General features: G+C 46.4%; 1 protein-coding gene across 3 annotated transcripts in view; it reads left to right on the top strand.

Annotated features, from left to right (window-relative positions):
• The window catches only part of Mtcl2 (microtubule crosslinking factor 2), a 79,140-nt gene that overhangs the window by 21,394 nt on the left and 37,443 nt on the right, over window positions 1-20,303 (top strand). For all 3 annotated transcript variants that reach the window (XM_070007251.1, XM_070007253.1, XM_070007252.1), the window contains exons 3-4: window positions 5,846-6,004; window positions 19,816-19,878. In XM_070007251.1, the coding sequence (XP_069863352.1) occupies window positions 5,846-6,004; window positions 19,816-19,878 (222 nt within the window). The remainder of the gene's footprint in view (window positions 1-5,845; window positions 6,005-19,815; window positions 19,879-20,303) is intronic.

Raw genomic sequence — 20,303 nt, 5'->3', positions numbered from 1 at the left:
AACTTCCAGACATTTTTTTTTTGTATAGTTAGAGATAAGAATCTCACAGACTTTCCTGCTAGGGCTGGATTTGAACAGTGTTCTTCAGATCTTCAGATCTCTCCTGAGTAGCCAGGATTACTGGTGTGAACCACTAATGCCTACTTGAGCCCTTATTTAAAAAGGAAAGAAAGAAAAAATCAACAGTCAGAAATCTAAGCTCTGGATTGGGAGGGGAGAGTGTTTAGTGTTAGGGGAGGAGGGAAATATGCAGGAGAGAGCCAAAGAAACGCCGAGGAATCATTCTTTTTTTTTCACTCTCGCCCAGTTGCTGAGGATTTCTTCAAGAGGAGGTGAGGAAGGGATGCCTGTCTCTCCCACAGGGGGGAGGTGTAGGGGGTGGGCTTCAGGGTCACCAGCTCCCCCTTGCCTGTTGGGCGGGGCAGGAGTAGCTGGAGATGGAGGTGGGAGGAACTCTCTGGGGTTAGGGTGGAGGGGAGGGGCCCCTTCTGTTAGGATTTGAATTAGCCAATCAGCATTGACTATGCCCCTTCCTCCCTCCTTTTTCTCCCTCCTTTCCCTGTCTACACCAGCAGCTGCAGCGCTGAGCTCATCCGCTGGCTCTGCCTGTACAGGACATCTCTGGCCACCACCCTTTGTCCCAACATGTTGGGGTGTTCTGGAGTATTTTTGAGAGGTCTTCAGGATGCGGCTTCCCCCAGCATTGCCCAGGCCTGCTTGTTGGGCTCACTTGATAGGCTCAGTTGGGGATGCCTGGACTGGATTCCTGGATCCCTAGAGACTCTTCAGACTTGCTCTGCCACCTGACTGGTCCCTACCACATGTGGCCTCAGTTTCCCCAGTTCGGGGGCTTAGCGTAACTGAATCTTAAAGGTTTTTGCCCTCTATTAATTATATTGGGTGGCTACGATTTTAGTAAGGGCTGCTATGAATGAAAAGTCAGGCTTTGGTCTCCCATTTCTAGTCTACCCCACCCCCTGACTCACTCTGCTGGCACCCATGTCTGGGCAGACATCCTCTGCAGGGCCCTCTGTCCATCAAGAGGAAGTCAGGGGCCAGTGGGCAGAGACTTACTTGCTGTGTGACCTTAGGTAAGCTTCTTCACATCTCTGAGCTTCCCCCTGAGGAAACTGGAGATATGACTAGTTCTTTCCTCTAGAAACTTTTTTTTTTTTTTTGCCTGCCCTGGGGCTTGAATCCAGAGCCTGGGTGCTGTCCCTGAGCCTCTTTGTATTCAAGGCTAGCACTCTTCCATTTGAGCCACGTACCACTTTTAGCTTTTCCGTGTAGTTTTTTTTTTGGATAAGAGTCTCATGGACTTTCCTGCCCAGGCTGGCTTCCAACCTTTATCCTCAGATTTCAGCTTCCTGAGTAGCTAGGATTACACCGACACTCTAGAGACTTTTGTGAATAGAAAATGGAATAATTTAAATGAAGAGATGCTAAGTGGTGCCCAGGAACTGAGCATGTGTTGGCAGGTGCCAGGTCCCAAGGCTCTGGGGGTCCAAATTATCATCTGCAATGGCCCCTATGGCAGTCCCCAGGACCTGTCAGTAGTACTTTCCCTTTCTTGGGCACAGGCATTTCTGGGGAAAATGCCCTGGTCTTGGCTTTAGTTCTTAGGTGTTCTGTGCAATCTGCTTCTCTGCACAATCTGCCCCTCTTCTGCCTCAGTTTCCTCATCTGTGAAATAGAGGTAACACTCCCATCATTGTGGCATTCTTGGAGATTTTGGCCACCCACTGGCCAGAATAGAATGCCTTCTGACTGAGGGGTGCTCCTTAGCAAGAGTTCCCGTCCCTTTCCCTGAGGGTCAGGGTGACAGAGACATTGAAACCTGAGGCCCAGCAGCCTAGGGGCGAATGTGCCAGGGAGTGGGGGCTACATGCAGTTGACTGTTAGGCTGGAGCCAGGCTCCAGCACTATAAACCATGACTTCATGGCTGAGCGCATTTGTTTGTGCTTTGGGGATTTGCTCTGGTTTCCGGAAGCGGCAGCTGCCTCACCCCTCCTGGTATCCCCGCCCCCCTAGTCTGGGGGTAGCTGAAAGGGATCAAATGAGACAGGCACATGGAGTCTTTCAAGTGCTTGGCATACTGAGCCAGGACTTCTGTTGGGACTTCTTATTTAAACTTTTATTGGTGGTAGCAATATCAATATGTATTCAAGCTTCTCCCTATTGCAGCGTCAGTTTGAGAGCAAGACTTTAGATCAATTAGACTTTAGACCTGATTTCTAATCTTGGTTTCATACCATCGAGCAAGTGTGACCTTGGGTAAATGGCCTTTCCTTTCTGAGCCTCAGACTGGGGATAATGAAAGGGCTTCTTTAGGGGATGGAAAGCATGGAGCCCTGAGGATTAGGTAAGCCCAGCCTCTAGCTCCGGCTACCCTGTCTGTCTGTCAGCAATACTGCTTTTTGCTCTTTTGGCCTCCCTTGGGGCTACCAGACATTGTGGGGGGGTGTCTAAGCTTGTATACTTTTTTGTCTATGTTGTAATTTTTTCTGTTTTAATTTTGCAAGCTAAGTTGGTGGGCTCTCTTTTTTGTGGGGTGCAGTTCTTGGGTTTGAACTGAGGGCCCCATACTTGCTAGGTAAATACTCTCTTGCTAAGCCACCCATCCAGTCCTGTTTTACACAAGTTATTATTATTATTTTTTGTCAGTAATGGGGCTTGAACTCTGGGCCTGGGTGCTAACCCTTAGCTCTTCAGCTCAAGGCTAGCACTCTACCACTTGAGCCACAGAGCCACTTCTGGTTTTTTGGTGGTTTATTGGAAATGAGAGTTTTATGGTCTTTCCTGCCTGGGCTGGCTTTGAACCATGATCCTCAGATCTCAGCCTCCTATGCACAGGGTATTTTTGAGATGGAGGCTTCTTCTTGCCATGGTACGTGTCTGTACTATGATCTATTTTAATATATTTCTTTTTTTTTTTTTTGGGTCCGTCCTGGGGCCTGAACTCTGGGCCTGCGCGCTGTCCCTAAGATCTTCAGCTCAAGGCTAGCGCTCTACCACTTGAGCCACAGCACCACTTCCAGCTTTTTTCTTTTTGCTTATGTGGTGCTGAGGAATCGAACCCAGGGCCTCAGGCATGCAAGGCAAGTGCTCTACCACTGAGCCACCTTCCCAGCCCTGATCTATTTTAGGACTCCTGTTGTAGTAGGGATGACAGGCGCATACCACCGAGCCCAGCTTCTTCCACTGAGAAAGTTTCATGGTCTTTTCTGCCTGCAAGCATGATCATCCCAATCTCAGCTTCCCTGGTAGCTAATATTATAGGCATGAATCATCTGTACCTGGCTAGGATAGGTTTCCTTGACATATCATCCTGGGAGTGAGGAGGGATTCCATGGGAGCAGAAGGGGAAAAGACCCAGCAACTCATTGACTCATGGGAATCAAGTGGCCTTCCCAGGTGGAAGCTGTGGTGGAGATGGGGCATCTCCCCAGCTGGAGTGAAGCTTGTCTGAAGCTGTCCAAGATTGGGATAGTTTGGAACAAGTTGGGAAAGGAACCTTGGCCTCAGCAGCCCACCCTGGACATTGATTGGTGGGCAGTGGAAGGGAGGTGCAACTTTCCATACACACCTAGTTCCTTGTTCCTTTATCTCCCTTTCCCTTGTTTCAGTCTGATTTGTTTATCCATTGTGAGCACAGGCATGATGTGGTGCCCTGATTTCTTTTTTTTTGGGTCTGGTCGTGGGGCCTGAACTTTGGGCCTGGGCGCTGTCCCTCAGCTTTTCAGCTCAAGGTAGCGCTCTACCACTTGAGCCACAGCGCCACTTCCGGCTTTTTTTTTCTGCTTATGTGGTGCTGAGGAATTGAACCCAGGGCCTCAGGCATGCAAGGTAAGCGCTCTACCACTGAGCTACCTTCCCAGCCCTGGTGCCCTGATTTCTATACCTCACCACCCTTGTACTTCCCCCCCACCCCCCACCCCCTGTCCAAGTAAGATGAAAGAAAGAGTGAGGGGCTTCCTGGGTGACTTACTAGCCCCCAAACAGGGACCATAGCTGGAAGCTAAATGTGTCCTACAAAGCAATCATCTTGGCAGTGCATCAAAAAATCCTGTGTTGATGCTACCTTGAACTTGTGTCCTTTTAGCAACTCTGTGTGGATCTGAAGTATTTTACAAAATCAAAACCAGGTTGGCCAAGTTCATGAAAATATAAAGTAAACTTCTACAGTTCATTAAATAGGATTAATTGTTTAAAATAATAGTAATGAATAAAAAGCCTTGTATTTTATGAGTACCTTCTCTGTTCCAGCCACCACTCCGGCATTAGGTCATTTATTCCTTCTAGCAGCCCTTGTGAGAAGATTGTGTCAACCCTCTACTAAATGCTAAACAACTTGTCCTAGCTCACAGCTCATATCTAGTTTTCTACCCTGTCATGTCCTTTGCTGATACTGAGACATTGCTCACCCTTCTTCATGGACAAGGGAAGGTTGGTGGCCTGCCGTGGTCATTGCAGTTGAAGAGGCTCATAGATCCTGAACTGTCCTTCTGGCTGTCCTTAGAGACCTTCAGGCCAGAGGGACAGGGGGAGTAGAAGGAAGGGAGGTAATACCAAGTTTCCTTTCTGGCTGTTGTTTTTTCTGGCCTGCCCTGTACCCTGTACACTGCCAAAGGGTCTATGCTGAGCTGGGCTTGTGCCCAGGCAGAGGGCAGAACCAGGGAGAGCCCTGTTTGTTCTCTTTTGGAGAGAGGCGGTACCACAGCCATGGCACTGGGCTGGGTACCCCACACAGAGGTCATGCTGCTAAAGCCTTCAAGACTCTCAGAGGAATCTGACTCCACTGGCTCCTTCAAATCCCTGGGGCTCCCAGTTTAGCTCAGCCTGCCCTTAGCAGTGTGTGACCCTGAGCATGTCACTTCCTCAAAGCAGTAGTCCTTGTCAGTAACCTGGGCTGGGACAGATTGGGGATAGAGACGAATGAATCCTAACACCCTGTAGATATTCAACAATTGGCATTACCTGACCCACTCAGGGTTGGAGTCTACTTGCAATTTATCAGCTCAGAGGGGCTGTCCTCATTTTTCCTGACCTTCCCACATAACCAGCATGGAACAGGACAGAGGGTGTCCTTCAGGAAATGGGGTGCTGTTGCTAGTTCATCCTGGATTGGAGATTACTGCTCTGTTAGCTCTTTTTTGTAGGGATGAGTTGGACACTTGCCCAGCCTTTGTCATTCCGGGCGTGTTCTATTTCCCAGACAATTGGAAACAGTCCTGGGGGTTACTGTGACCTCCAGCAAGTCCTGCTCCCTCACCCTCAGCTCCTGGGAGCAGCAGCCAACGCTCACTCGGCACTCAGTGTGGTAGGCACCGAGCCAAAGCTTGTGTATGTGAACTGATTTGATCCTTCTGTGAGGTTGGTCCTGGTGTTGCAGTGCCCATTTATAGCTGAGGAAACTGAGGCACAGAGCTGGGGAGTGGTTTGTCCAGGGTCATGTGTTGCTCATCTTGCTCTGGGCTTCCACTCCAGCCTATGCCATCCTCAAGATGAGCCCAGGCCCCACCTGAGGACAGAGCCAGAGGGTGGCAGGGCAAGGTTTGGGGACCATTAAATGCCACATATAAATAAGTAATTTCTTAGACCAGACAGGACTATTATAGCTTTTGGGTACCTAGAGGGTGCTCAGATTTGGGCTTTGAATCTGCCACCTTCTGAATGCAAGACTCTTTAGGCCCCCTTTGTGCCTCTGCTAATTGGGGATGATGAGAAAAGAATGGCCTGCATCTGATTGCTCTGTAGGTAAAGTAAGACAGTCAGTAGGACTTAAGTGTCCAAGCCAGTACCCTCCAGCCTGCTCATGCCCTTGTCCCCCCTACTGTGGTCCAGGTCTCTAAGGACATCTCCATGCGTCTGCACAAGGAGCTTGAGGTGGTGGAGAAGAAGCGGGCACGGCTGGAAGAAGAGAATGAGGATCTGCGGCAGCGACTCATTGAAACGGAGTTGGCCAAGCAGGTGCTGCAGACGGAGCTGGAGCGGCCCAGAGAGGTGAGGGCCACCAGCACAGTGGCCTGGGGCAGGCAGCAGGTGCAGCGTCACCTCACCGGAATCTTTCTGCTTGTGGGGCTGGACGCTCTCTGCTATACCTCCTTAACCTGTCCAGCATGCATTTCCTGAGCATATACTGCATATACTGAATCACACACTTCCTGAGTGTGACCCCTGTTACCACCCCCTCCTCATCTTGGCTCAACCTGGCACATTCTTTCCTGCTGTTAGGAATCTAGCATGTTCCATACTACATTATACAATAACTTTCTAGAAAGCCCATCAAGGCAGTGATACATTTTGTAAATGGGCAAACAGACCCCAAGAGAGTGGGATGGCCTCAAGGTCTTGTAGGCCCCAGGGGGTCTGCAGAATGCTGATGCTGATGGCAACACTTTGCCCTGGGTGGCTCTTAGAGACTGGACTCTTTCCCCCACCCCTTGCTCCCCCATTCCAGTCACCTGCATTCCAGATGGCTGGGTGGCCTCTAGCCCCAGAGGTACCTGGGAGCCTCAGCTGGTTGGCTGCTCACAAGCCATCCAAGGCTGGTACATTCTTCAGGGGCACCCAGCTGCTTCCCCACAGGGCCCCACATGTCAGCAATCCAAGTCGAATAAACCACAGTCCTGCAGACAGAACAGTCCTTCAGCTGCCCTTCCTGCTGGGTGTGTTGGTGTGATGTACCAGCACTTCTTGTGTAGAGAGGAGGATTTGCTACTGAAAAATGCTGTGCCACCCTGCCCTGCTTGACAGATGGGTGCAAGGCCCTTCACTTCTCACAGCCACAGCCTGCCCGTAGTAGTACCTAGTAGCACAGGTGTGGTGTGATGTCATCTTCACACTATCTTATTACTGCTACCTCCATCACCTCATGATGAAAAGGGGGAGACTCACTTTCAGAAAGTACTCAGGAAGTAGCACTATGGCTCAAGTGGTAGAGTGCTTGCCTTCAGCAAAAGAAACTCAGGACAGTGCCCAGGCCCACAGTTCAAGCCCCAGGACTGGCAAAAAAATAAAAAAATAAAAAAATTCTATGGCTGGAAATGTGGCTTAATGGTAGAGTGCTTGCCTAGCATTCATGAAACACTGGGTTCGATTCCTCAGTACCACATACACAGAAAAAGCCAGAAGTGGTGCTGTGGCTCAAGTGGTAGAGTGCTAGCCTTGAGCAAATAAGCTCAGGGACAGTGCCCAGGCCCTGTGTTCAAGCCCCAGGACTGGCCAATAAAAAGGAAAGGAAGGAAGGAAGGAAGAAGAGAGAGAAAGAGAGAGAGAGAGAGAGAGAGAGAGAGAGAGAGAGAGAAAGAAAGAATGAAAGAAAGAAAAGAAAGAGAAAGAAAGGAAGAAAGAAAGAGAAAGAAAGGAAGAAAGAAAGAGAAAGGAAGGAAGGAAGGAAGAAAGAAAGAAAGAAAGAAAGAAAGAGAAAGAAAAAGAAAGAAAGAGAAAACCTTACAGCCAGGTACTGGTGGCTCATCCCTGTAAGCCTAGCTACTGGAAGCTGAGATCTGAGAATCATGGTTCAAAGCTAGCCTGGGCAGGAAGGTACATGGTACATTAACCACCAGAAAACTGGAAGTGGCATTGTGGCTTTAAGTGGTAGAGCACTAGCCTTGAGCCAAAAGCTCAGGGATGGCACCAGGCCCTGAGTTCAAGCCCCACAACTGACAAAAAAAAAGTAACTTAGAGCTCAGCCTGTTTTAGTTGTGCAGAGGGAAACTAAGGAAGAAAAGTGCACAGAGGAGAACAGCTTGCAAGTTCAGCCTTTCTTTAGCAGTGGAGACATGGCTATGACCCCCTCCCAAGTATCAGTTGCTACTTCTGTGATGCCAACATACAAGCAGTAGCCAGTTTATGAGGTGACTTCAGATCATTAATTAGATTGAATAACCAAGCCAGATGTCAGTTGTTCATCCTGTAATTCTAGCTACTCAGGAGGCTGAGATCTGAGAATCAAGATTTGAAGCCTACCTGGGCAGGACAGTCCATGAAATTCTTTTTTTCTTTGTTTGTTTTTTGTGGGTCGTAGGGCTTGAACTCTGAGCCTGAGCACTGTCCCTCAGCTCTTCAGCTCAAGGCTAGTGCTCTACCACTTGAGCTACAGTACTACTTCTGGTTTTCTAGTAGTTTATTGGAGATAAGAGTCTCACAGACTTTCCTGCCTGGGCTGGCTTTGAACTGTGATTCTCAGATCTCAGCCTCCTGAGTAGCTAGGATTACAAGCATGAGCCACCGGTGCCCCGCTGAAATTCCTTTTTTTTTTTTTGCGGGGGGTGGGGGGGAAACGGGGGGGGGTGGAGTCTGGATGTGGGGCCTGAACTCTGGGCCTGGGCACTGTCCCTCAGCTCTTCAGCTCAAGGCTAGCACTCTACCACTTGAGCCACAGTGCCACTTCCGGCTTTTTTCTTTTTGCTCATGTGGTGCTGAGGAATCGAACCCAGGGCCTCATGCATGCAAGACAAGCGCTCTACCACTGAGCCACCTTTCCAGTCCCCTGCTGAAATTCTTTTTTTTTTTTTCCCCCTGCTGAAATTCTTAACTACAGTTAATCACCATAAAGAAAAAGAAGCTGGAAGTGGTGCGCTATGGCTCAAGAGGTAGAGCGCCAACATTGAGCAAAACTACTAAAGCACACACACAAAAGAATACGATGGTATGATAGTGTCTCAAAAAAAAAATCCATCAATTCTGATTCTACATATAAACCCTACATAATTGAAAATGGGATGTTTGTAAACCTAAAGTTTATAGAAGTAGCATTATTCACAATACCTCAAATGTAACCCAATGTCTATCAATAGATAGGCAGGCAAGCAAAGTAAGGTTTTCTGTAGAATGGAACAGTGTTCAACCTGTAGAAGGAATAAAGTAGCAAGGCATACTCAAACATAGATGAGATGGGCATGCCAAGTGAATAAGCCAGCCAGATGGACAAATTCTTCATAGTCTACTTGTACGAGATACCTAGTGTAGGCAAATTCAGAGAGACAGAAGTAGACTAAGTGGTTTCTGGGCTAGGTGGGGAGGGAGTGAGGAATGGTTGTTTAATAGGCCATAGTTGAGAAGATTAAAGGGTTTTGGAGACAGGTTGTAGCTATAATTGCACATTATGAATGTACTAAGTTCCACTGAGCTGTATACTTAAAAATGGCTAAGGCTGGAGGTCGTAGAGTATGTGCTTAGCATGCGCTAAAAACAAAACCAAAAAGTTAAAATGGTAAATTTCAGCTGGGTGCCCGTGGCTCATGCCTGTAATCCTAGCTACTCAGGAGGCTGAGATCTGAGGATCACGGTCCTGGGCAGGAAAGTCTGTGAGATTCTTATCTCCAGTTAATCACCAGAAAACTGGAAGTGGCACTGTGACTCAAATGGTAAAGTGCTTGCCTTGAGCTGAAGAGCTGAGCCCAGGCCCAGAGTTCAAGCCTCACAACTAACAACAACAAAATTAATGTTATGTGTGTTTTACCATAATAAGAAAATAAAGATGGTTAAAATGATACATATTATATTAGATTATTTTTGTTTGTTTCTGTTTTTTTGTCAGTTGTGGGGCCTGAACTCTGGGCCTGGGTGCTGTCCCTCAGATCTTAAGAGCAAGGCTAGCACTCTACCACTTGAGCCAAGCACCACTTCCAGCTTTCTGCTTATGTGGTGCTGAGGAATCGAACCAGGACCTCATGTATGCAAGGCAAGCGCTCTACCACTGAGCCACCTTCCCAGCTCCTTGTTGTTGTTGTTGTTGTTGTTTGGTGTGTACGTGCCAGTACTGACTCAGGGCCTCAGGTCCTTGCTTTGTTTCCCTCTTCCCACCCAAGGCTGGCATTTGAGCTCAACCCCTACTTTTGGCTTTTTGGTGGTAAATTGGACGTTAATAGTCTCAGATTTTTCTACAAGAAGGCTGGCTTTGAACCTCAATCCTTAGATCTCAGCCTCCTAAGTAGTTAATACACCTTTTTTAAGGTGATAAATAGCCAGGTACCAGTGCCTCACACCTATAATTCTAACTGCTCAGGAGGCTGAGATCTGAGGATCACTATTCGAAGACAGTCCAGGCAGAAAAGCCTGTGAGACTCTTATCTCCAATAAACCATTCAGAAAAAGCTGGAAGTGGTGTGTGGCTCAGGTGGTAGAACACTATCCTTGAGCACAAAGACAGAACAGCATTCAGGCCAAGTTCAAGCCCTAGGACCAGCAAAAAAAAAAAAAAGTGGACATATATGTGCCAGTGTGGAAAGATCTCCAAGGTATATAATAAATCAGGAAAAGAAAGTTATAGAACTGCATATATTGTGTGAACTGCTACATACAACAGAGCCAGAGTGAGTTTTGTTGTTGCTTTTTGTTTTGTTTTGTTTTGAGGTAAGGTCTCACTGTGTGCCCAGGTTGGCGTTGAACTCAGGATTTCCTGTTCCAGTCTTCTGAGTTCTGGGATTGCAGGCATATTACCACCATACCTAACACTGGTACCAGAGTAGATTTTGAAGCATGTATGCACAGCAAAAGTCGTCAGAAGGCTTACTGTATGGGGAGTTAGAAATAGTGAGAATCTCTGGGTGCTAGTGGCTCACGCCTGTAATCCCTGCTACTCTGGAGGCTAAGATCTGATGATCAAGATTCAAAACCAGGACTGGGAATGAGGCTCAGTGGTAGAGTGCTTGCCTTGCATAAATGAGGCCCTGGATTCAATTCCTTAGCACCACATATACAGAAAAAGCCAGAAGTGGTTCTGTGGCTTAAGTGGTAGGGTGCTACCTTGAGCTGAAAAGCTGAAGGACAGCGCTCCCAGGCCTAGAGTTCAAGCCCCATGAGGGACAAAAAAATTTTTTTCAAAGCCAGCCCTATTAATCAGCAAAAGCTGTAAGTTGAGGTGTGGCTCAATTGGTAGAGCACCAGCCTTGAGCAGACAAATACTAAGTAATAATGTAAACCCCAGTACTGGCACCAGAAAATAAAATAAATAAGTGGAAGTAAAGGTACTAAAAGAATGGTAGGAGTAAAGGAGAGAATAACTTCCACATTTTTTTCTATTAATTTTGTAGTTAGGTTTTTTGTTTGGTTGGTTTCATTTTGGTGGTGCTGGACATAGAACCTTGGCCCTTGCTCTTGCTAGGCAACTGTTCTACCACTAAGCTACACCATCAGACTAAGTTAGGGTTGTTTAAATAAGAATATATGAAGGCTGGGAATGTGGCTCAGTGGTAGAGTGCTTGCCTAGCATGCATGAAGCCCTGGGTTTGATTCCTCAGTACCACATAAACAATCCAGAAGTAGTATTATGGCTCAAGTGGTAGCATGTTGGCCTTGAGCAAAAGAAGCCCAGGGACAATGCTCAGGCCCTGAGTTCAAGCCCCAGGACTGGCAAAAAAAAAAAAAATGTACAAAGCCCAGATGTGGTATAGGATCTGTAGTTGTAGTATTGAAGAGGATAAGCCCAGAAGTTTAAGAACAGCGTGGTAACATATCAAGACCAATGTTGTACTTGGGCTTGGGTATTATTTGTGAAATTTCACATTTAAATTTTAAGTTTGTAAATGTGGAGCCTGGCACAGAATAGGTGCTAGAACACACTGTCACTTCCTTTCAAGGCATCTGCCAGAGAGGCTGGTCTATCTCTCTTGATGTGCCCATGATGTCTCAGTATCTACCCAGTGTTTATTTGCTGTTTATCCTCTCTCTCCTCCCACTTTTTCCTGACATGGTTTCTATGGAAACGAGGGTCCCTCAGCAGTTTTCTGCCAGAGCCTCAGCTCCATCATTGGGATCTGCCTTTGCCATCTTGACAGGTTGCTGAGGCGATGCTGTCACCCAACTGGGAATGAGAGCTCCTGGCCTGAGCGGATGCAGTTGCCATGGAGACAGCTCTTGGCAAGACAGAAGAGAGGATGGCACGCCCTCACTGTGTACTGCTGTGGCATCGTAGCCCAGCTGGGCTGCTGCTCAAGAATCATAACACCAGCCTCCTTCTTCTCCAGTAGCATTGCCCCTCCTTGAGTGTTGATATAGTTTGTTATAATGTAGCTGCTGTGTCAAGCACTGTTCCTAACATTGTTTAACCCTCCACAGTCTTCTCATATCCCGCATATTGTGTTGTTAGCATCATTTTGTTGGTGCTACACTTTCTTAACAATTTTAAAATTGAGACTGAATTTACAAATCATATAATTCACCATTTAAAGTACATCTTTGCTAGGCACTGGTGGCTCATGCCTATAATCCTAGCTTCTCAGGAGGCTGAGATCTGAGGATCACAATTTAAAGCCAGCCCAAGCAGGAAAATCTATGAGATATTTATTCCCAATTAGCCACCAAAAAGCTGGAAGTGAAGCTATAGCTCAAACTGGTAGAGCCCTAGCCTTGAGCAGAAAAGCTTAGAGCCAGCACCCAGGCCCTGAGTTCAAGCCACAGGACTGGCACATACATACAAAATTAAAGTATACAACTTTTCTACTATATGCATGATGATGTGCAACCATCACTATAGTCTTTATTTATATTTATTTTTTGCCAGTCCTGAAGCTTGAACTCTGGCCTAGGCACTGTCTCTGAGCTCCTTTTGCTCAAGGCTAGCACTCTACAACTTGAGCTACAGGGCCACTGCTGGCTTTTTCTGGGCTTAGTTGGAGATAAAGAGTCTCATGGACTTTCTTTTTTTTTTTTTTTTTTTTTTTTGGGTCCAGTCGTGGGCCTGAACTCTGGGCCTGGGCACTGTCCCTCAGCTCTTCAGCTCAAGGCTAGCGCTCTACCATTTGAGCCACAGCGCCACTTCCAGCTTTTTTTTTTTCTGCTTATGTGGTGCTGAGGAATCAAACCCAGGGCCTCAGGCATGCAAGGCAAGCCCTCTACCACTGAGCCACCCTCCCAGGCCCTCCACATAGTTCTTTAATAGCACATTTTATTGTTTCCAAAGCAGATCTGAATGGGCTAAAAAGATATAACAGAATGGAATATTTAAGAATTAGGATGAAGGGAAATAAATGTAGAAAGTAAGCTATCTAGACCTAACTACCCAGATTCTTAGGCCTTGCTTATCAACCATCCACTTTCACCTCTAACCCAATTTGGTTTGTCATCAGGGTTTTCAGACATCAAAGTTAAATAATGTGGAATTTCTCTATGTTTGCTTCCAAACAGAGTAAAAGTGTTACCACAGTGCCACTTCCAGCTTTTTCTGCTTATGTGGTGCTGAGGAATTGAACCCAGGGCCTCATGCATGCAAGGCAAGCGCTCTACCACTGAGCCACCTTCCCAGCCCTCATGGACTTTCCTGCCCAGGCTGGTTTTGAACCTCAATCCTCAGTTCTCAACCTCCTGAGTAGGATTACAGGCATGAGCCCACTGGTGCCTGGCTAAAACTGTCTTTTTTGCCTCCCCACCTCCCCACAACTGTACTCTTTAATTCTAGAACATTCGCATGGCCCTCATACCTGTTAGCAATCATTCCCGCTTCTGTTTAGCTGCTAGGAAACTGCTAATCCACTTTCTATCTCTATGGATTGCTCATTCGGGACATTTCATTCAAAGGGAGTCATGCAATATGTGATCTTGGGTGACGGCTTCTTTTACTTAGCATAATGCTTTCAAGGTTTAGCCCTCTATATTGAAGCCTGTATCAGGACCTCTGTCTTTTTGTGGCTGAATAAAATCCATTATATGGATAGACCTCTTTATATTTGTTCATTCATCAGTGGATGGATATTTGGGTTGTTTCCACTTTTTGGCTTGTGATGAGTTGTGCTTTTGTGAGCATTCATGTGTACATTTCTGTGAGTCTCTTTCCATTTTTTTTTTGGGGGGGGTCCGGTTGTGGGGCCTGGGAGCTGTCCCTCAGCTCTTCAGCTCAAGGCTAGCAATCTACCTCTTGAGCCACAGCACCACTTCCGGCTTTTTTTTCTTTCTGCTTATGTGGTGCTGAGGAATTGATCCCAGGGCCTCATGCATGCAAGGCAAGCGCTCTACCACTGAGCCACCTTCCCAGCCCCTCTCTTTCCATTTTTTGGGGTACATACCCAGGAGTAGAATTCCTTTTATGGATGGAAATCAAGAAAGGCAAAGACAGGATTTAAACCCAAGACTCTGGGATGCCCCTGCCTTCCTTGCCCCATCCTGATCTTTCCAAAGACCCTCTTAAGTTTCCCGAGCCTTTATGGGTCTGCAGATTGCAAGAGGACCTTCCTTTGTGGCACCAATTTCTCACTTGGATTTCCTACCAGGGTACTGACCCTGGCGTCAGAGGGCTTGAGGTCAATTCCCAGTTCTGCCTGTGGTTTGGCCCTGGCCTGCACACTATAAGGCAGACTCAGATTTAGAGCCATATAGGTTTTGAGTTCTGGCTGTCTTATTTGCAAGTGACTGTGATCTTGGGCAAAATACATAACTGCTCCAATGCCTGGTTTATTTCTAAAATGGGAATATTAATCTCCACTTTGAAGGGTTGTTTGGGAGAATTAAATGGGGCAAGTAGATAAAGTGCATAGTGTAGAATAAAACTGCTCAATTTAGTACTTTCTGTAGTCATGCCATTGCAACCAGCAGCTGGCTATGGACCCAGAGAAGCCTTTACTTCCTTTGAGCGAGCCTGTTGTCTCTCATGAGGGTCTTCCTACCAGCTGCGTTGCAAGCCAAGCCTGCAGTCCACACTGTCCCAGTGACATGATGTGAGCATGGTTGACCCTCTGCTTTCTCCCTCCCAAATGTTCTCCCTGTAACTAGGAGCTATGTGGCCTGTCTGCCTGGCTTTTTTGGCTGTTCTGGAGCATGTTGGTTTTGGTGTTGGTCTTGAAGAAGCATCTCACACCTGCACCCCAAGGTTCCTGCAGAGCCAATTCTGTGCACATAACACACTTGGGCTTCCAATGAGCCCATTCTGAGCATCCTCCACATTTGGTGATAATCTGCCCAGCTCTTTCTATACTTGGTTCATTTTGTTCTAGAAGGCTGCCCTTTGTGTGGAAGGCAGCCCTTTGGAAGAGTGGAAGGACATAGGGGTTGGAGAGTCTGAGGGCCCCTCCAGACATATGCTCAAGCAGCTCTGGGCTAGGCTACAGAGAAGGTGTCTGGGAACAGCACTTCAGCCCCTATTGGGAGTAATTGAAGGAGGGATGCCCAGAGGCACCGCCTGAGCTGATCTGTGTGGTCTGGTGAATGGCTGCTGCCTGCCAGGTCAAGAGAGAGTGTCCTTGGCTGGGTCCTTCCCTAGATGCATTCCTTCCCTCTGGTTGTCCTGGTCTGCCCTCCAGGGGCTCAGGGCCAGAACATCTGCTCTTGGGCCAGAACTGGCTCCACCCCTTAGGGCTCCACAAAGGGGCTGCTCTGACAGGCTGTCACTCCCTTGAGGGGCATGGGCAGCCCCCCAGCTCCCTGACCAGCTGCTACCCTGCAGAAGGGAGGGAAGGCTTATGCTCTGAGCCTGCCTTGTTTTCCCTCCTGAACTGAAGGGTAGTGCTGGAGCCCCAGTGGTCTCTACATGATGTGGAATGGCTGAAACCACGCTAGTCCTAAGAGGTGCTGATGTAGCCTTCTCTGCCTGCCACCCTCCTTTTTCCTCTCTAGGTGGTTTAAGCCACTTAGCTTTCTTGTACCTTCCTTCTGTTGCTAGGAAGGCATTTGGTGACTTCTTAGGGGGAAATTCATTTGAAAAACATGTCATGGCTTTTTTATTACCATCCCCCCACCCCCCAGAGCAGGTAACAAGTGATGCATTTGGATCAGGGAAAAGTAGAAGACAACCAGCCATAAGGAAGAAAAACACACCTGCAATCCAGTACCCAGAGGGAATTTCTATTTGGGTGGGAATATATACTTCCAATAAGTTTTTCTGTGTATACTGTTTTAAAGTATATGTATGTGGGGAGGTTGTAATCTAAAACAAAGTAATACTTAGTGAAGCAAAAAAAAAGTCATTACAAAAGCCTATGTATGGGGCTGGGAATGTGGCTTAGTAGTAGAGTGCTTTAACATGCATGAAGCCCTGAGTTCATAAACAGAAAAAACTGGAAGCCCTGGGTTCATAAACAGAAGAAACTAGAAGTGGCGCTGTGGCTCAAGTGGTAGAGTGCTAGCCTTGAGCAAGCAAAAGCAGCTCAGGGATAGCGCCCAGGCGCTGAGTTCAGGCCCCAGGACTGGTTAAAAAAAAAAAAGGCACATAAACACATGCCAACCATACCTCTACAGAAAGCTAGAACAAGTTCTGGTTTTGATGGCTGACTTGGGGTGGGAGAACTGGGAACTGGTTTTTGTCCACGCCCCACCTTCCATTGCATTTTGGATCCTGTGCATGTGGCATCTGTTTAGAAGTAATAGAACTAATATAAAAACCCATATACAACCACTGTAACCGCCTCTATTTTTTCCTCAGCCTGGTACAGAATTAACAGTGTGTTTTGTATCTTTCCAGATCCTTCTCTTTGTTTAACAGTGCACATTTCTCTGTATTAAAACACACACACATTTAAAACACACAAGGGATTATATTGTATACACTGTCTTGGTAATGTACAGGATCATATTACATGGATATAAACTTTAAAATGCTGGTTATTTTAGGGTTTTCTTTTGCCTAAGGTGCTTATTATAAAAATCAAGATCACAGAATCAAATAAGCATAGGAAGGAAAGAAAGTCCAAAACAGCACCATCTATTTCAATTTTAAACACAGAGCCAAAGGTCTAAAAACAGCTCCAGAACACCCAAGGGCTGAGAGCCTCCAGTAGAAGGGTAGAGGAGAGAATGGAGGAGCACAAGAAGAGGGACATTGGCTTTCTTGGCTCCACATATGTGTTTTACAGTGACAGATTTGGGGCTGGAGATGTGGTTCAATGTAGCAGAGCATTTGCCTAGCATGCATGAAGCCTTGGGTTCTATCCCCAACATGCCCCCTGCAAAGGAAACAAATTCAAAGAGTATTTTCCCCCTTAAAAATGGTGGAGGGGAAAAACCATATTTTTGTACAGTGGTAATGTGCTGTTTTCTTCTTTAAATAATTTTCTTTTTGGTAATACTGAATTTAAGTCTTTACCCATGTTAGGCAGGTGCTCTATACCACAGGCATGCCCACTACCATTGATATTTTTTTAGTAACATTTTATCAAGATGTAATTCATGTATCCTAGAGTTTGCTCCCCTGTTTCAGTATCATACTGGGATGGGGAGGTGGGAATTGAGCCCAGGGCCTTGCACATTCTACATGTTAGGCAAATGCTGCACTATACTTCAGCCCAAGTTTGTCTTTTTTTGGGGGGTGGTTCCGGTCGTGGGGCCTGAACTCTGGGCCCTGTCCCTGGGCGCTGTCCCTCAGCTCTTCAGCTCAAGACTAGCGCTCTACCACTTGAGCCACAGCGCCACTTCCAGCTTTTTTCTTTTTGCTTATGTGGTGCTGAGGAATCGAACCCAGGGCCTCATGCATGCAAGGCAAGCGCTCTATCACTGAACCACCTTCCCAGCCCGTCCTTTTAAAATACACTGAATATTTTAAAATACTCTTGAGGAGCTAGGATTACAGGTGTGAGCCACCAGTGCTCAGCTCTGCTTGTATTTGTTTGTGTGACAGTCTTCGGTTTGAACTCAGGGCATAGGCACTTTCCTTGAGCTTTTTTCCTCAAGGCTAGCACTCTGCCACTTGAACCACAGCTACACTTCTAGCTTTTTTTTGGTGGTTAATTGGAAATGAGAGTCTCATGGCTTTTCCTTCCTGAGCTGGCTTCAAACCACGATACTCCCAGTAGCTAGGATTACCTGCATGAGCCACTGGCACCAGGTTTTAAGATACCCTTAAGAGACCATTTAGAGCTCCTCCCCTGGCCCAACCTCTGATTTAGTTTTTTTTTTTATCTTAATACCTGAGACAGCAGACTGATTACATCAGAATTTTTGAGAGTGGTGCCGGGGACACCAGTTATTTTTTAATTCCCCTCCCCCAGGGGGTTCTGATGTACATGCAGGTTGAGAACCATTGTGCTAGCTCCCCTGGGACCCTGGCACAGTGTTTGGAACTTGAGATCAAGTTGTGACAAGAACACATACATCCCAGGCTGGCTATGGATTTACTGTGAAACCTTGAACAGATTCTTGTCCCTGACTTGGTTTCAGTAAAATGGTACTTAGGTTACATTAGTGGCTCTCACTTTCAGGGATAAAGTGTGAGAGATAAGGGTTGGGAGTGAGCGTTGTTCCAAATCACCTGGAAACAGTTTTAGAAACTGTACCCGCCCAACATAAAAAGTTAAAACAACCCAAGTGTGGTTTATACACTGCCAACATGAATCACCCCTCTCTTGGGAGGAAGTGTTTAGTGGAATCATGCATCTCATTGAATGACTTTTTTAAAATAGGAAGTGTAGTACTGATTATTATAGCATTTCCTCACATTGCCTGTCATAGGGGTTGGGTTGTGCCATTTTGCATTCCTTTTTTGTTGTTGATACTGGAACTTCAACTCAATGACCTCGTTCCTGATCTAGCTCAGCTTTAGCTATTTTTCTCAATTGAGTCTCATATAATAATTATTATTTTATTTTTATTTTTTGTTAGCTTGAATTCAGGACCTGGGCGCTGTCTCTGAGCTTTTTTGCTCAAGGCTAGCACTCTCTCGCTTTAAGCCACAGCTCCACTTATGTTTTTTGAGTGGTTAATTGGAGATAAGAGTCTCATGGGACTTTTCTGCCTGGGCTGGCTTCAAAACATGGTCCTCAGATCTCAGCCTCCTTCCTGAGTAGCTAGGATGATAGGCATAATAAGCCATTGGTACCTGGCTTCATATTATTATTTTTTAAAAGCCTGGAGCTGGCCTCAGATCTTAATCTTCTTGCCTTTGCCTCCCAAGTAGATGGGATTACATATGCTGCAAACCACCTTTCTCCATTTGCATTCTTGCCAGCAATAAAAGAGCATCTTGATTTTGCCAGGGTTTTACTAACAAACTCTTGTCAGATAGATGGTTTGGATTTTTGCCAATCTGTTGTGAGAGAAATGGTGGCTCCATGCAGTTATCATTGGAATTTCTCCCTTGGGAGCGGGGCTGATTATCTTCATAGAGCAAAGACACGTTCACTTTTCCTGTGAACTCCCAGAGCTCTAGCCCATTTTCTTACAGGTTTGTTGGCCCTTTAAGTATCTGTGGATATCTTTACATGTTTAGGATATCAAGCCTTTATCAGTGTTATGAATTACAAATATTTGTTCTAGTTTATTATTTATATCTTTACTTTTATTAGCTTTTTTCCATATAGTATTCATTTGTATAGTTGAATCTAGTTGAATCTATTGATTCCGTTTCCCTTCCCCCCCAAGTGCTTCTGGATTTTTTAAATCCTTAATTGTCATCAGCCTCTTGTGATTGTTTGAGTCTCCTATGTAAATTTTCTTTCTTACATCCATATTCATTACTCATTAGTATCCATTCTGAATTCAAGTTCCCATGAAACCTGACAACATGGCATCCTCCCTGGTACCTTGTGTGGTTTAGTCACTGTTGTGTTCTCTCTGGAAGTTTCTGACTAATGAAAGGCAAACAAGAACAGAGGACTCAGATTTCCGGGTCTTGGTCCAGGCCAATTGGATCACAATGTGTGGCAGACATGGGGAAAACCCTGGACTTGGGGAGTAAAGAGTCATCTCCTCTAGTACTTCTGGCCTGTCCCCCTCCTTTGCATACCAGTTGGTGGTTTTGAGGGCCCTCTGGCTCAGCAGTGGTTAAGGGTGAAGGTCTGGATGTAGACAAGCAGGCCTCAGGATGCTCAGTGTGTCTCTGGGACTTGTGATTGCTCTTTGGATGTGTGTTACCTTGTGAGATTTCAATTCAGACTTTTCTCTCCCTGCAGCATTCCTTGAAGAAAAGAGGAACCCGTTCTCTGGGAAAGACAGACAAGAAGCCTTCAGCACAGGTACTACCCAATAGCTCCCGAGGCAGCGGCAGTCTGAAACTAACTTCACTTGAGAGGAGGGTAGCCTATGAGCCAGACTCTTCCAAGACCAACATGCTAACTTACGTGATAATTCCAGAGGACTCGAATCAGTGACCTTGGCTTTGTTGTCTGACTCTGTGAGCGTGTGTGTGTGTGTGTGTGTGTGTGTTCACATGCATACATGTGTAGGTGCTGGAGCTTAAACTCAGGAGGGCTCAGATGCTGTCCCTGAGATTTTTTGCCCAAGTTTAGCCCTCTTGTCACTAGAATCACACCTCCACTTTTGGCTTTTTGATAGTTAATTGGAAATAATAGAGTCTGATGGACTTTCCTACCTGGGCTGGCTTCAAACCATGATCCTCAGATCTCTGTCTCCCGAGTAGCTAGGATTGCAGGTGTAAATC

The sequence above is a fragment of the Dipodomys merriami genome, unplaced genomic scaffold, assembly GCF_024711535.1.
Source record: "Dipodomys merriami isolate MVZ:Mamm:240054 unplaced genomic scaffold, mDipMer1.0.p SCAF_7, whole genome shotgun sequence".
Classification (NCBI taxonomy): domain Eukaryota; kingdom Metazoa; phylum Chordata; class Mammalia; order Rodentia; family Heteromyidae; genus Dipodomys; species Dipodomys merriami.
The sequence above is the reverse complement of the archived record's forward strand: the minus strand, read 5'-3'. Positions and strand labels throughout refer to the sequence as shown.